At 41.0% G+C, this 17,426-nt stretch overlaps 1 protein-coding gene across 1 annotated transcript; it reads right to left on the reverse strand.

Annotated features, from left to right (window-relative positions):
- Positions 1-4,494: 4,494 nt before the first annotated feature.
- Positions 4,495-15,206, reverse strand: LOC308424377 (zinc finger protein 431-like; the record flags this gene model as incomplete). Its single annotated transcript, XM_080921283.1, has 4 exons — positions 4,495-4,559; positions 4,760-4,886; positions 13,546-13,583; positions 15,158-15,206. 4 exons carry the CDS (start codon positions 15,204-15,206, stop codon positions 4,495-4,497), a joined length of 279 nt encoding a protein of 92 aa, XP_080777409.1.
- Between the last annotated feature and the right edge of the window lie 2,220 nt (positions 15,207-17,426).

Here is a 17,426-nt window from a genome sequence, read left to right on the forward strand (position 1 = left end):
AATACCCATAAGCTCACATAACTTCATATACAAAATTCACACATAAACACTCATACACCTCCATGCAACCAGTTGAACCCAACTACATACTTATTTCATAATTACAGTACCCACACACACACATCCATATTTACATATGCATACGGAGCAAAAGACCAAGCACCGGTGCAGAAAGAACTCACTCATTCTGGATAAAAATGAGCTCCAATCTTTATTGCATAGAGAAAGAAAAGGCTTCTACCCTTTTATTGCTAAACAAATGAAGCCCAAGTCTGTACAAAAGAAAGCTAGGTTGCCCTCTTTAGTAAGACTCAGCCTGCCTAGCTGGTAAGAAAAATCCTGTTTCCACACATAGTAAGAAGCCTGCTTGCTTTCCACTCTCTCTGCAGATTCTTTTTCCCTCCTTCCTCCTACATATTAGTCTTTTCATTTCTAAGTCCCCTTTTAGTTCCTAAGTTCTTCTACCCTGCTGTCCTTTTTCCTTCCTCCTCCTAACCTTGCTCTCTCCTCCTGCACTAGAGTTACAATGCCCTCTGATGTAATATTAACCTACAGTCTAATTGTTCCTAGTCTTTTGTACCTTTTCAAGGAGACTAGATAACCTTGGAAAACACAGTAAAAAGAGGAAGTTGGGGGAAAAGGGGGACTGGATGGATAGCTCTTCCAGAGGTCCTGAGTTCAATTTCCAGCAACCACACGGTGGCTCACAATTATCTGTAATGGGATCTGTTGCTCTCTTCTGGTGTGCACTCATAAATTTTTTAAATATTAAGAAAAAACTTTAAAGGTGAAGCTAGGGCCATACAATCAGGCCAGAAGGGGATTGATATTTTCTAAGATCAGTTATGAGATGAAAGACAATAGGCTGAGTTGCACAGCCAACTTGAATTTGATAATCACAATGTAGCACTATGTCATTTGGCAACTTTAAATGCTTGGGATGAAGCTGAAGGTTCAGGAAAAAGGTCTGAGTTGTTCAGTAAAATTATACACGGTCGAACAGAAGCCTTCTCTGATGTTTTGCAAAAAAATGGCTTCAGCTGTAAATAGAATAGTATCAAATTTAGGAGTCAAAAAAATGCTAATTGTATTATTTTGGCTTTTGAAAATGCTAAATCAGAATGCAAAACTTAGACTAGAACTTTACAGGCAAAATGGATTAGGAATATGGGTGATATTGGATCTCAAATTTATGATGCTACTCTGATAGAAGTAATTTCTCAAAGTTTAGGAAATGTCAAAAATGCCAAATGTTCTCATTGTGGTAAACCAACATTTGACAAGGGATTGTAGGCCAGGCATTGCAATAATGAATGGTTTTTCCAGAAATAATTCAAAAGGAAGGTCCCAGCCCTCTGGAGTATGCAGAAGGTATGGCAAAGGTCAACACTGGACTAAGAAATGCAGATCAAGGGATAGGCAAGGTCAACCTTTGCTTTAGGAAACACCTTAGAGCCTACCACAGGGCCCCAGAATCAAATTCAGTTCAATCATATCTTATTAGTCTCAAGGAAACTCACCTATATAGCAATTATAGGATTTAATGCCTGCTGTTAGAAACACTAGTCTGCATATGATAAGGACATAACCACTTCTGTAGATAAAATTCAGGGGAGGTCAAAAAACAAGTCTTTTCACCAACTGTTAAGATATGGTGAAAGGCAAACACTGAAAACACAAATAAATAGCACTGGCACTGAAGGCTTAGTGCACACAGGAGCAGATGTAACAATAATTCCACCAAAACTTTGGCATCTACATTTGCCCCTTCGGGAAGTAAATATTCTTTACAAAATTCTAAAAGGATAGGAAAAAGAAACATCACCCAATTCATTTTATGAAACCAGTTACCCTGATACCCAAAGCACAAAAAGACTCAATGAAGAGAGTATTACAGACCAATTTCCCATGTGAGTACAGATGTAAAAATAATAAAATATTTGCAAATTAAAAAGACCAAAGGACCACGTGTGACATTCAAGTAGACTTCATCCCAGAAATGCAGAGATCAACATACAAAAGTGAGTGGGAAAAAGAAAAAGTGTGACTAAAGCAGTCACATCATAATGCTGGACACTCCTTACATACTTTTCTCTAGAATGCATCATGTTGTGTAACTGAATGTGTGTTGGCTAAAGATCGTGCCAAATCCCTTATATAGACTCCCTTCAGGAGTTCTTTCAGAACCTCAAAGACTACTGGGATATGCAAAGTCTTTTAACAGATTGCTTACACCCTGAAGGTTTTACTCTTGTATAAAGATACAATGAAGTACAAAACTTCACCACACTCACTACATATATGGGGTTTCTCTGTGGGCTGACTTTTCTCATGATTTCTAAGACTACTGCTATATGCAAAGGCTTTACCATACTGCTTGATTATTCAAAGTGTTTCTCTCCAGTGTGTATTCTTTTATGTATTCTGAGATAGCTGTTTTGTGAAAAGGCTGAACCACATTGGTTACATTCATAGGGCTTCTCTCCGGTATGTGTTCTTTTATGTCTCCGAAGTTGACTGTTATCTGCGAAGGCTTTACCACATTGGTTACAGACATAGGGTTTCTCTCCGGTATGTGTCCTTTTATGTATTTGGAGACTATGTGATTGTGAAAAGACTTTATCACATTGATTACATTTGTAAGGTTTCTCTTCAGTATGAATTCGTTCATGGCACTGAAGATGATAGTAACGTGCAAAGGCTTTACCACACTGATTACATTCATAAGTTTTCTCACCAGTATGTGCTTTTTTATGTATTTTGAGATTAATGTTTTGTAAAAAGGCTTTATTGCATGGATTACACTCATAGGGTTTCTCTCCAGTATGTGTCCTTTTATGTATTCGGAGATTACTGTGTTGTGCGAAGGCTTTATCACACTGATTACATTTGTAGGGTTTCTCTCCAGTATGTGTTCTTCTATGTATTCGAAGTTGACTTTGATCTGCGAAGGCTTTACCACACTGATTACATTCATAGGGTTTCTCTCCAGTATGTGTTCTTTTATGTATTATGAGATGACCGTTTTGTGAAAAGGCTTTACCACATTGATTACATTTATAGGGTTTCTCCCCGGTATGTGTTCTTTTATGTCTTCGAAGTTGACTATGATATGTAAATGCTTTACCACACTGATTACACTCAAAAGATTTATCTCCAATATGTATTCTTTTATATATTTGAAGACTACTGTGATATGCAAAGTCTTCACCATATTGAATAACTTCATAGGGTTTTTCTCCAGTATGAATTCTTTCAAGTTGTTGAGGATGACTGTAACCTTCAAAGGCTTTACCATCTTTAGTACATCGATAGGGTTCCTCTCCAACATGACTTCTTTCATGCCTGCAATGATAATTGGCACATGAGAAAGCTTTACCATATTCATTACATGACTAACCTTTCTTATCTCTATGACTTATTTTTTTACAATGAGGTCTAATGTAAGGAGGAACCAGATCTTAAGCTTTTATCACCTTTTCTACAATCATGCTATTCCCCATATTATACGATCTCTTGAGTCTTTGAAGATTATCAGTGTTTAAGAACATTTATTACATGGCTCCCATTTATAGCATCCTGTTTCTATATGAGATTTTTCATATAACTGAAAAGAGCTGGAAGAACTCAGCTTTTCCACACTGATTGCATTCACAACTTTTCCCATAGTGTGAAGTATACTCCATTTGTAAAGTGAGCTAGGACACACATTCCCACATTTCTAGTATTCATAGGAATTTTCTGTCGAGTGAGTCTGTGGATGTATTCTCAAAAAAGTTGGGAAACCAATTAATTGTAATTTTGTCTATCACGTTCAGAAAGTCCACTCAATGTAGCATCTACCACATATCTTCTAATTGTTCTGGGAGAGAGAGAGAGGTGCATCCCTTTTTCAATATCACTGTTCTCATGGGGTTTGTATACATTATCACACCACATGTGATATAACTGTGAAAATGAAAGGTCTCCACATTACATTCACACAGGTTGACTTGTTTTTCTTGAATTTGTGGTATAGGAATTGAGATATCTCCACAACAACCGTCTTGACTCTCATAAACTGCACTTCTCACTAAATTTAGTAACACTACTACAAGTATATGAGTAACATCAGCTTTACTATGAGCCATATGCATATTAGAAGGCTTTGGACACACACAAATACATATATATCACTTATTCAATGTGTATACCTTCTGCAATCTCTAAGTGATATGAGACTAAACAGATTGGCACTCCTACATCATAGTTCTTATGGTGCTATGATTCAAATAGTGATATCTAATAAGGCACTGTTTCTGTGTCTTCCTTCTTTGAGGAATGTCTGGCAATCACAAATCAGATATCTGACAATGAGGTGCAGGGTTTGATGAGAATTTACTAATCATCCATATACTTAAAGGAGTGCTTTTTGAAACTGTTGCTGTTCTTTAAAACTCCAGGACACTTTACAGTTTCTTCACAGGCATAGTGGTATCAGCTTGCACACAAAAATTACCTTCCGCGTCTTCTAGAACTTTGACAGTGTTCTTCAGCATTCTGGTCTTCCCAATTGTAGCCTAAAATACAGTACCAGAAAATGTCGGATATGTTATTGGAAATATGGCAAAATGTATGTTCCTGCTTCAGGGAACCTTAGAACCACATCTGATTTATTCTTCTCACCCTCCCTCATTCACAACAGGAACTACAGAAGAGCACCAATAGAAAAGAGTTCTCCTATTATTTTAAAAAAGTGAAAGAAAATTCTCCATCTTATCTATGGCGCTGAGGTTCCTGTAGGTCTCCAGCATCACATCTTTGTAGAGACTCTTCTGTGAAGAATCCAGCAAAACCCATTCTTCCTGAGTGAAGTTCACATGCACATCTTCATAGCTAACTGCATCCTAAAATATCTCATCCACGTGTACAAGAGAAACTGTGATGATAACAACAGTGTAAATGTTGTTATCCCTTACAATATAGTCATATAATTCTGGTGCTTCCTTCACTTATTTCTTATGACAGAAGTTCTAATGTCATCAAGTGATTCCAGAAGGAAATTGAATAGTGAAGTTCACCTCTGTCATTTCTGTGACCTTTGAGTAGAATATAACCTTGCAAGAGAAATACCAATTTACACAGAGAGAGAGAGAGAAGAGAGAGACACGGAGACAGTGACAGAGACAGAGAGAGAGACAAACAGACAGAGAAGTTGTGTGAACAATTACTAACTAGAAATAATGACAGGCGAGCTGGGTGTACTAGCTCATGCCTTTAGTTCCAGCACTCAGGAGGCAAAGACAGGTGTAGCTCATTGAGTTAGATTCGAGCCAGGTCTATGCAATGAGTTCTAGGAAAGTCAGTGGTCCATATTAAGACCTTGACTCCCTGCAAAAATCAGACAAAAAAAAAAAAAAAAAAGAATAAAACTCAGGTTTTCATAAAGTTCTTACAAAGAATTATTCATTCATTCCAGTCCCATGTTCCTATTACAGAAAGGCAAAGTGCCCCAGTTGACACTGTAACAATAACATCTCACTAAAGGGGAGTGTGTGTTTACACATTCACAACCGGACAGATGAAAATATTACCAAAGTAAATGTAGATCATAAATAAGCAACATAGGGCGGGAGAGATGGCTCACCGGTTAAGAGCTCTTGCTGGTCTTACAAATAAGTGCACTCAATTGTAACTGCTTACATGGGGGCTCACAAGTACCCATCACTCCAAGCTCAATTTTCAAAACAGAACAGGTAGGAAAGATGTCAAATGCCTGCAATTCCATGACTCAGAAGGATCAGGCAGCATTAATGTCAAGAATATATGCCATTCTGAGAAATAGAATATACTCTCTGCCCATTTTCAAAATGTAGGGGGGAGGAGCTGATATTAAAATCTGGTTCCTAAATTGGTTCTTGATTTGGTCAATAGAGAAAGTGGAAGCCAATTGCTGGGCGAAAGGAAAGGTGGGACTTCCAGGTCCCAGGAGGAAGAGAAGGCATGCAGGGAAGGTGGAAGGCCTTCCAGCCAAGCCTTGGAATAGGAAGCATGCAACAACCATGTAAGATCTTGGGTGGCTGGGAACAGCGATCTCCACCACTGGAGGATGGCTGAAATAGACTACCTGATAAGGTTAGGGCAGGGGATTCTTGGCCCAGCATTGGTGTTACCTGGCAAGTTCTAAATTACTAAAGCTGTCTAGTATTTTTCTTCCTCAGAGATAAGATGAGCGGAAGAGAAGAGGTGGTTGATGGCAGCTTGGCAAAGTTAGCCGGGAGGAAGAGGTGGCCGGTGGAAAGCTGGTGGGAGCATGGTCTTGGAGCTAAAACAGGAGTGCATCACTGGGTAAAGAAGGAAGCATGATTTTTAAAATAACACATAACATCAAACAAAACTCAAGGTGTGGGTGAAGCTCAGGACAATAGCCTATGGTTTGACATGTACAAATGTCTACAATCCAGGGTTATCAGCCAATAACATAAAGACAAAAGGCCAGGCATTTTGGCCCACATCTACTCCCTTGTACTCTGGAACCGGAGGCAGATGGATCTCCAAGTTCGAGGCCTACCTGGTCCACACCTACTTTCAGGACAACAGGGTTACACAGTGAGAAACTTTGTCTTCACAAACAAACACAAGATTAAAAATAATTAAAGTAAAAAGGCCAACATCGGGCTAGAAAAATAGCTTAGTATTGAATAGCACTTGCTTCTGCTGTACCTTACGTGATTTAGGAAACAAAGCTAGTATGGAGAATGCATGACAGCATGAGAAGGAAGCTGTCTGAGCAGTTTCAGATGCAACACGGTAGCCACAAAGAAGGAAGAAATGGGTTGAGGCTATAGACACTCAAATCCCATCCTGATAAGGAATTTCACCTAGAAATGTTTCTCCTACAACTCCATGAACCTCCCCCAAAGAAAGCCACCATAGAGAGACAGTGCTCAGAGGCATCATCCTTTCTGGAAGTTTTCTGATTTAACCAACTAGCTTCTGACCCCGTCACCATGTGCTGAAGGTCATCCCATGATGACAATGCATTTATCCTAAGTTCAGTGATCCTCAGCGCCTGCAACAACCCCTACACTGTTCAAATGTCTAACGTCTCTTCTGATGCTCCAGACAATATCTTGTTGCCACAGCTTGTAAAACCAGAAAACAAGTCTCATCTTTCCAGCATACAGTGACAGAGAATGCCCCTTCGTATTTAATGGAGAGAAACAGATTGGATCAAGGCAAGAAAAAAAAAAACAACAAATGCTATGGCTCTGTTTCAGACACAGGGGCTTCAGTTTCAAAGGGCTTCGATAGCCATACTCCTGGAGTTTCTCATCCATCTTACCATGTCGTTGTCTCCATTCCCTACAGGCAGCTCTCCATGGCAGCTGTCTTTTTATAATTATTTATTTATTTTATGTATATGAGTACACTGTAGCTGTCTTCAGACACACCAGAAGAGGGCATCAGATCCCATCACAGATGGTTGTGAGCCACCATGTGGTTGCTGGGAATTGAACTCAGGACCTCTGGAAGGGCAGCCAGTGCTCTTAACCACTGAGCCATCTCTCCAGCCCGGCAGGTGTCTTATAACTTAGGTATCCCAACAGCTTCTACTCTTAAACAGTAAGTGGGGCTTCTCACCCCACCACCGAGGCTCTGACTCTGCAAACCACACTTGGGTGGAAGAACACTGAACTGACGCTGAAAATGAAGGCAAAGCCACGGGCAAACACCGGCCAGGCTTGCTGTCTTGCTTGGTTACTGTCTCATGCTCAGTTAAATATCTTATTCAGCTCAGGTCTACTGGCTTAGGGATATGGCCACTCTCGGGAAAAACCTTATGACATCAATCAACACAGAAATCTCACAGGCATAGCACCAGCCATTCTGATGGGGGCACATCCTCAATTAATGCTCCCTCAGATGGGTATAGGCTCTGAGATGTCAGGGCTGAAGCTAAGCAGGACACAGAAACAAACCCAAATCCAGTGTTTTAGCCATGTCAGTCCCTTTTCTGTGGCACAACCCCAAACACTGATGGCTTCAACAACTGAAAACACAGATTTGTGAAGAAATAAGGCGAGGTGATCAAGCAGAGAAAAACTAAAAGTCTTTCTCCACAGAAAGTCCCCAAAGCAACAAAAACTCAAGAAACCCGTAACACAATATTGTACATTTTCAGGAAAACTTGTGAATGTCTACCATTTTCCAGAGAAAAAATATAATTAGACCCTAATGAATAAAAATCACACAGCATAGATGGCACCACGAATAAAAGGAGATGCAAAGGCAGACCTGTAAATATGACCTAGTGCTTTCAACAAGAACAATAAGATTATATAAAAATCAAGATACACAAATATCACTGGCCAGCTCTCACACTGTGCTCTCTGCTTCTCTCCATTAACAGGAAATGCACTGGAAGTGAGGGACTATTCCAGTTGGAGAGGTTTGGTCAGAGCATAGAAATGGCTCAGTACTGGAGAACTCCTCCATTGCTGGTGGGAGCGCAAACTGGTACAACTACTAGGGAAATCAATGTGGAGGTTCCTCTGTAAATTGGAAATAGATCTACATGAAAAACCAGCTATACCACTCTTGGGAATATACCCTAAAGATGTCCCACCTTACCACAGGGGCACACGTTCCATAGTGGCCTTCTCGGTGATAGCCAGAAGCTGGAAACAACCCAGATATCCCACAACAGAAGAATGGATACAGGAAATGTGGTCCATTTACACAATGGAATACTATTCAGCTATTAAGAATGAGGACATCCTGAGTTTTTGCAAGCAAATAGATGGAACTAGAAAATATCATCCGGAGTGAGGGAACTCAGACCCAAAAGGAGACAATCATGGTATGTACTAATAGGTGGATATTAGACAGAAAAGTACAGAATACCCAGGATACATCCACAGAACTCAAGAAGGTTAACAAGCTGAAGGGCCCAAGTGAGGATGCTTCAGTCCTAATTGGGAGGGAGAAGGAAACAATCAAGGGAAATAGAGGGAGGGAGGAACCTGGATGAGAGAAGGGAGTAGGAGGGAAAGAGGGAACATGATCAGGTACTGTGGGGGAAGAACAGGCGAGAAGCCCTGAGGCCAGCAGAAGGAATGCAACCTCAGGGCTCAGGGGGAGGAAACCTCTCGAATCTACCAGAGACCTGGTATGAGAAAAACTCTCAGGACTCAGAGGAAGGGGCCTTAAAGGAAATGCCCAGCAGTGGGGAGAGGGAACTTGTAGAGCCCACCTCCAGTACAAAGATGGGGCATCAAGTGGAGAGACGGGATAGCCATCCCACAGTCAAAAAAATCTGACTGGGAATTGTTCCTGCCTGAAAGAACTGCAGGGACAAAAAACAAGAAGAGACTGAGGGAAAGGAGGTCCAGAGACTGGCCCAACTTGGGATCCAGCTCAAGGGGAGGTTCCAAGGTCAGACACTATTACTGATGAGATGGTGTGGCAGACAGGAGCCAGAGTGGTTGTCCTCTGAGAGGCCCAACAAGCAGCTGACTAAAACACATACAGATACTTACACCCAACCATTGGGGACCACTGTTCTTGAATTAGGAACAGGGTGAAAAAAGCTGAGGAGGAGGGCTACTCCATAAGAAGACCAGAAGTCTCAACTAACCCAGACCCCTGAAATCTCTTAGACACTTAGCCACCAGCCAGGCAGAATCCATGAGCTGGTCTGAGGCCCCCCAACACATACACAAGCAGAGCACTGCCAGGTCTGGCCCAAGTGAGAAGAAGGCCTAACCCTTGAAAGACTTAAGGCTCTAAGGAGTGGGGAGGCCTTTGTGTGGGAGGGCGTCCTTTGGAGACAGAAGGGAGGAGGAATGGGATGAGGAACTGTGGGATGGTAGACAGGGGTGGGGGTAATGACTGGACTGTAAGAAACTAAATGTAATAAAAAAAATCTCATTCTCTTATGATAAAAATAGTATATTTAGGATCACTTGGATATTCTATTATTTCCTGGGATGGAAAAGTAAATATAAGTCTGCACCAGTGTAAGGAAATGTAAACTTTAAAAAACCAAATGCAAGAAAGAAGACTGTTAAAGAAACAGTGTGTTTGCACTAACTGCTTTATAAGTCGTACGCCCAGGTGAAAACAAGTTTATTCTGTTTTTCTGTGTATGTTTACCTGTGTTAGCAGGAATGTCTTTGATGTGTATACAAGTGCCACACCAGAGAAGAAGGTGTCAGATCCCCTGGATCTTAATTAGCAGGTGGTAAAGGGCCTGGGTGTTATTATTTTAAGTCAAGCAAACCCCAAGAAGAGTATTTTCTGAGTGACTTGCCCAGAATATATACTTTTTGTTATTCAATAAATAAAAATTTCTAAACAAATTAACAACAAAAACCTATTGAAAGAAGCAAATAAAAAATCCCTGAGATCATTATTAAAAAGTTTAGTATGGGGGGCTGGAGAGATGGCTCAGCGGTTAACAGCCCTGACTGCTCTTCCAGAGGTCCTGAGTTCAATTCCCAGCAACCACATGGTGGCTCACAAATCTGGTGCTTTATTCTGGTGTGTCTGAAGACACAGCTACAGTGTGCTCATATACATTAAATAAATTAAGAAATAAATAAGTGAAACCAAGTGATATTTACAGAACATTCCTCCCAAACACAAAGAAATATGCCCTCTCAGCAACTCATCAAACTGTCTCCAAAAATTGATGGCATGCTCAAACAAAGTGCAAGGCTCTACAGGTAGAAAAAAGGAAAGAAAGGAAGGAAGGAAGGAAGAAAGGAAGGAAGGAAGGAAGGAAGGAAGGAAGGAAGGAAAAGAAAAAAAGGGAAAGAAAGAAAATAAGAGAAAAGAAAAGGAAAAGAAAGAAGGAAAAAAAAAATGGCCCCTGCATCTTATCAGTTCACCACGGAGTGAAGCTATGAAATTGAAGAATACATCAGGAACTATAGAAAAAAAAAATCTCTCAAGTTCATGGAACAGTTGGATTAACACAGCAAAAATGACCATCCTACAAAAACCTACAGATTCTAATTAGTCCTGATCAAAATTACAACAGAATTGTTTACAGACCTTGAAAAAACAACTCCAACACTTCATATGGAATAACAATCCTGAACAATAAAAGAACCACATGGCACTGGCATAAAGACAGACATGTTGATCAATGGAATCAAATCAAAAACTCAGACATAATTCCACCCACAAAGGAAAACTGGTTTTTGATTAAGGAATTCACATAAGGAAATACATAATGAAACAAAGATAGTACTTTAAAAGAATGGTGCTAGTTACACTGTATCTCTCCATTTTTAAAAATGAAAATAAATTCAAATTCATCACCCTGAAAAAAACTCAAAACCAAGTGGATGGAAGACCCCAAAATTAACCAGAAACTGGAACTGAAATTGATCAAAGAGAACACTCCTGAATGAGCCAGCACAGGAGACAACCTTATGAATACAATACCAATGGCTCAGGCTCTAAGACCAACAATTAATATATCATACCTCATGATTCTGAAAAGCTTCTCTAAGGCAAAAACACAGTCAACTGGACTAAGAGACAAGACAGCCTAAGGAATGGGAAAATATGCTAACCAAGATATATATTTCACAAACACAAATTGTATAAAGAACTCAAGCAACAAAGTTGTTCAAAGAAAAAATTTCAATTTTAAAATGAGATACAGGTCTAAGCAGAGAATTCTCAAAAGACAGAATTCAAATAGCCTAGAAACACTTTTAAGAAATGCCGAACATTTTTAGCTGTCACAAAAATGCAAACGGAAACTACTGTGAGATTTCTCTTCGAACAACTCAGAATAGCTAAGGTCAATACTACAAGTGACAGATCATGCTGGCAAGGAGGTGGAGGAGGGGAGCACTGTTCCATTGCTGGTGGGAGGACAAACTAATGCAGACACTATGGAAGTGAATATTGTGTTTCCTCAGAAAACTGGGAATTGGGCTACTTCAGACCCAGCTTGAGCATTTACCTAAATAAAATGCTCCACTCTACAGGAAGGATACCTGTTCAGTACATTCATAGTGGCTTCACTCACTAAACTCAATTCTTACACAGGTCCCTCTTTATTTTTCATCCCGCCAACAATCCAGGGAGGTAGGAGGACCGTCACTCAGTGGTCAGGGCCCAGCCTGAAAAGAGCTGCACAGTAGAGCCAGGATTAGTGATTCAAAGAAAGTCTTAGCTACACAGTATGAGGAAGGCTAAGCTACATGGGGCCTTGCTATAAAGAAATATGAAACCCCTTGAGAAAAAGAAATGGAATTTTTAGTGAATTGGAGACACTGGAGAGTAGAAACAAGTATGAGACCAGAGCAGTGACGAATAAAGAAAATGAAATTTAAAGAGTAATAGCAACAATTGACTTTAAAATATATATAATTGAAAGTCGGCTAAGTACAGTGAGTTTGAAAAAGAGTAGACTCTTCCCTGGTAGAGGGAATGGCATTAGTAAGACACTGTTTCATCTTGGCCCAACATTAGCTGTTCAGATCTGTAACCTGACACACACAGCTACAGCCAATAGCCCCTATCTGAAATCTCTGACCTGGGTTATGGGACAGCCTCGTAACTAAAGAATTTAGAAGTTTAATCAAGAGAAAAGCAAGGTCATTGCCCTGGGGAGCAACAGACTGGGATTAAGGTGACCTGACTCAATGCAGCCTGTCTCAGAAACAGTTTGGTAATAGGTTGAAGATGTAGCTGTCCTAGGATTAGTACACCTTCCCAGGGAGAAGAAATCGCTCTACGCAATAATAAAGATTAATTACGAAAAATTAATGACAATAATAAAGATTAATTACGAAAATCTATGACACCATGCATTTGGCTCTGGATAGTCCTCAAAGACAAATCAGCATAGAACAGATGTTGCTATCCACATAGGCTGTCACTCTTAAGTCTCTTTTAGGATCAGAACCCAGGTTTAGATATGGACTGGAGACTGCAATTCCAGACACTTCAGCGGATAGGAGATCTACAGAGCAAAGATATTCCCACAATTATTTCATAAGGACACCAGTGCCCTAAAACAGCAGGTCATTCTCCCTAAGTGGTAAGTCCCAGAGAGTGAGAAAGACAGCAAAAGTAGAAGATGGAAAAGATGAAGCTGCAGTGGAGAGCTCGGTAGTTTTTAATAAATTCTAAATCATTCAAGTTTACCAAGGAGGACTCAGGATCCAGATGCTGGGGTGAAAGCCTGCTAGCTCAGAAAGGCAGAGAAAGCACACCATTGATGTTCCTCTTCAGCTGAAATCCCAGAAGGAATCCCTTTCTGACACTCCAGACTGAATGTCTTTCCCTTCAGCTTCCTAGACATCTCTCTGCCCTCCCAACTGCCTCTTAGTCTCTATGGTTTCTTATTTAATAATCTAGGTTCTCTTCCTATTCCCTGGTTGATTTTCCCATCTCTTGACCTATAGTTGATTTTATTTAATCATGCTTATACTCAGGGTTCACAGTATGATCAAAATATGCTGCGACAGAAGTCTTGCATAAGCTACATGTTATGCCATAACTCCTAAGAAAAATAGCATCTTGGATACTACTTACAGTGGAAACATGGGAGACTTCTTTGAAGTCATCAGAAACTATCATACAATGGGACAAACTCAGGAGGAGTGTAACAAATCCATGCTGTTTACAGGGAACACGGGATATATGAGGAACATTACTGAACAAGCCAACAGTGGACCTGGGACTGATAACCACAGCCCCATGGGTGGCAAGAGTTGGGTCCTCAGGATGTGACATAACCCCTCCCCACAGGTCCTGCCCCAGACCATTACCAACTTTCTTTCCCAAGCATATTCCTTGATTTAGAGAAGGAGGTCTGTAAAAATAATTTTATTAACTTGACGTAATTGTCTTCTTTGAGGCATATCAGTCTGCTTACCTAGCCTAGTCATTAGAAATTTCTAATCTCTGTACAATCATATCTAGTCTTAGAATATTTTCAGACTCAGAGATTTGATGCTGAACAAGTTCACCTTTCCTAGTTCTTCCTGAACTCTTGCTGGCAGCTCAATTCGGCTTTTCTAGCTCAAAACTCCTCTACATACTGACTGATTCAATCCTACTCCTCCCACCCCAAACTTCACACACCTCTTGTGAATCACTCTGCTTGGTCTCATACTAACTCTATCAATATGTTCTAATCTTCTGTCTCCCTTTCTGGTTTGTTCTGTGTTTACCTGTGTCTACTTTGTTCTCTCTTCTACTTCTTACAGTTTGTTGTAATCCTATGATGTCACCTTGACCAGCTTGTTAGAGGCCAGTTCTTTGATAAGCATGTTTGGTTTTGAGAGGCCAAAACCATTTCATCTCGGTTCCAGCATCCATCTTAAAGGAAAGAAAAGCCCACGAAATTGACCTGCAGCAGAACCCAAGCTGCACCCACATACAAGGAAGGACCACATGGCTTGTCCTTGGCAGACTTTACTCCCTAGCTACTTCCTAGCAATAGTTACTCAAAGATTAATTTGATTGTTCCAGATGTACTTTCAGACCATTTGTGATGGTATCCAGTCTTGCTTCAGAGCACCTATCCGCTTATAGTCATTCTATTAGATATATGGCAGACTGGATACCCCCTTCCTCATCCCCTCACTTGCTCCTATTTTCCTATAAAACCTTGTCCTGCTGAGGGTTCAAGGCTTCTCTACCTGCCCTCCCTGTCTTGCTCTTGTCACCACATAGGACTGTGGTTATAAGCAGTAAAGAGACCATAATACTACTACATAGGAAACGGCTCCTGGCTGGTTTTGGGGGGGTTCAAAAACATTTCCTGGCACAAGAGTTTCATATCCGGCACAAGAGACTAAGGTACATCTTTTATGTATAAAAGCAAATCTGGCCTCAAGGTTTTCCTAGCATCCCTCAGTTAGACCTAATCCCTACCTTATTCCCTGCCCTTCCCCCTAGAGGCTCTTTCCCAAATCATCCAGTCATTTGGTACCCTTACACTCCCTTCCACCCCCTTCCCTTATCTCACTTTCATGCCTGCTTTCTCTCTCTCTTCCTGGTGACCTCGGACTTTGGGGCCAGTGAACTTGCCCAACAGTAGCTTCCCAATAAACTGGCACTTCATTTTATTTAATCTGGCTAGAATTTGGCTCATTTCATCAGCAGAGAACAAAGAACTTATCGATGAGGATGGGCCTACTGGTTCGTTGTAAATCGGGGTTGTCTCCTTTGTTGGGGTCTGGAGCCATGTTGCTGAACAATCCTAGTGAATCCTAGCATCCCATCTCTAACAGGCACGGTTAGCATAGTACTTATCTGTGGGGTGTTTTAGAGGGAGTCTTCCCTCACCTAAATTCTACTCCGCGTGACTTACTCTCTCCTAAGCATTTGGAATTCCTTTACTCGTCTAAATCACAGCTTAATACTGGAGTGCTAGCCAACACATGAGATACCTTTTACAACCGCCACAAAAAAATGAACACCAAGTGGATCTTACAACGAAATCTTAAATGCTAAGGTCAGAAGTTCTAGACGTTACTAAGAAAAACTAGGGTTCTTCGAGTTTGACATTTTGCCAAAGATGTTTCTGCACACAAGCCCCTACTGCAAATGTCTGGTAAAGGAGCCATAGTGAACTTATTCAGAGACAACCACCAGATCCACGGAATGACTAGGACTAAAAGAGACCCCACATGTGGCCACATCTGCTTACCGTGTCCCAGGGAGGACCCACCACACCAGCTCCCGAGGCGCCGCCGCCTGCTCCTCCCCGACGTGGGCAGTGACCCTATGCTCACCGTGCCGCAGCTTCGGACCTTGCCTGAGCGTCCCTCAGAGCACCCAGTACGCAAGTCCACTTCTTCCTCCAGAAACCAAGGTGGAGAGCTTACATCTATAATTCTCAAAATTAACCCCGGAAGCCTCCTAGGTCCAGGAATCGCGTGGCTTCCTGGAATGCTGGGAATTGTAGTTCCTCGGAAATAACAAAGGCTCATGGGAAAGTATGGTGGCCTAATTGTCTAAGCACTTGTAACAAGTGACTGAGGCATTTCGAGCTGGCAAATTCCGGGGGAATTTTCCTGACCTACGTCCATCTCTCGATCAGTATTTAATATTAAATAAGTGTCTGCTTTCAATTTGGTTTAAAATAGTTGAGTTGATTTTTTTCCAGCAAAAATCAGGTTTAACATACAGAGATAATTCTGCCTCACAATTGCTCTTCAATTTCTTATACTGGAGAGTGAGCTGAGTTGCCAAGGATGCTAAGTGTCCTGAGGGTCAGATTTTTCACATCAGGAAGCTGAAGCAGGATCCTTACAAAAGCAAACACTCTCTAAAAGAATCTAAGATAAGCAGTTAGCCAGAGGGGCTTCCAGCACAAACAGGCTGAGATAAGTTAGAAAGGATATCCTGACCTTGGGTTCCTAGAAATAGAGTTGAGTAATTTTTCACAGAATTCTTGATCAAGGAGATCCAATTCTAGTTCAGACTGAAATGGGAGTGCTCTGAGTAGTGTGCTAATAAAGCTGGGAGCCCTACACTTCCTGTTTCTATGTAAGCCTCTCTTTTCTGCTGGTCCTCTTGATGTCTAGGTGTCCTGGCCTCATTTGGTCTCACTTTGCCTAAGAGAGCACTGGCTACCTGGGGGTACACACCCATTACTGAAAATGTAGATTTGTGTGTGTGTGTGTGTGTGTGTGTGTGTGTGTGTGTGTGTTCTCTACTATATCGTCTCACAAATTCTAGACTGTTCTGGAACTTACAATTTAGCCAGGGATGTCCTTGAACTTCGGATCCTTCTGCCTCCACTTCCTGAGTATGGAGTATGGTCACGTGCCACCTGGCCCCACTCAGGATACTAGCTTTGTCAAATTAGCATTAGAGTAGAAGCAGCTACCAGAGAGGGGGATCTTGTTTCTCCCATGCCTTGTATGCTTTAGGTTGCATGAGATTAAATCTCATCTTTGGTGCACGAATGAGCACACAGACACTCACACACACGCACACACACACACACACACACACAAGGGTTTTTTTGTTTTTTGTTTTTTGGTTTGTTTATTTGTTTGTTTTTTAGTTTCATGCTGGAGAAATGGCTCAGCGGTTGGCATTGGCTGCTCGTTGAGAGGTTCCAGATTCAATTCCCAGCAGCCACGTGGTGATTCAAAACTTTCTGTAACTCCAGTTCCACAAAATTTGTTGGTCTTTTCTGGCCTTCGTGGGTAGCAGGCATACACGTGATGCACAAGAGGTCAGGAAGGTAGGTCACATGCTCATATCTTTAAAATAAAACAAAACCAATCAAATTAAAAGACACTTTTACTTTTCTAATGCCAGATTTGTACATTTAAAACAAAACAAAACAAAAAAAAAAATGAGAAAGAAACATCAAATAGGAACTTGAATCATTCAGAGGCATCTGCTTTTTGTGTGTTCTGTTTAAGGTTCTTGAGATGAAGAAAGCCTAG

Source organism: Micromys minutus (assembly GCF_963924665.1).
Source record: "Micromys minutus genome assembly, chromosome: 9".
NCBI classification, from domain to species: domain Eukaryota; kingdom Metazoa; phylum Chordata; class Mammalia; order Rodentia; family Muridae; genus Micromys; species Micromys minutus.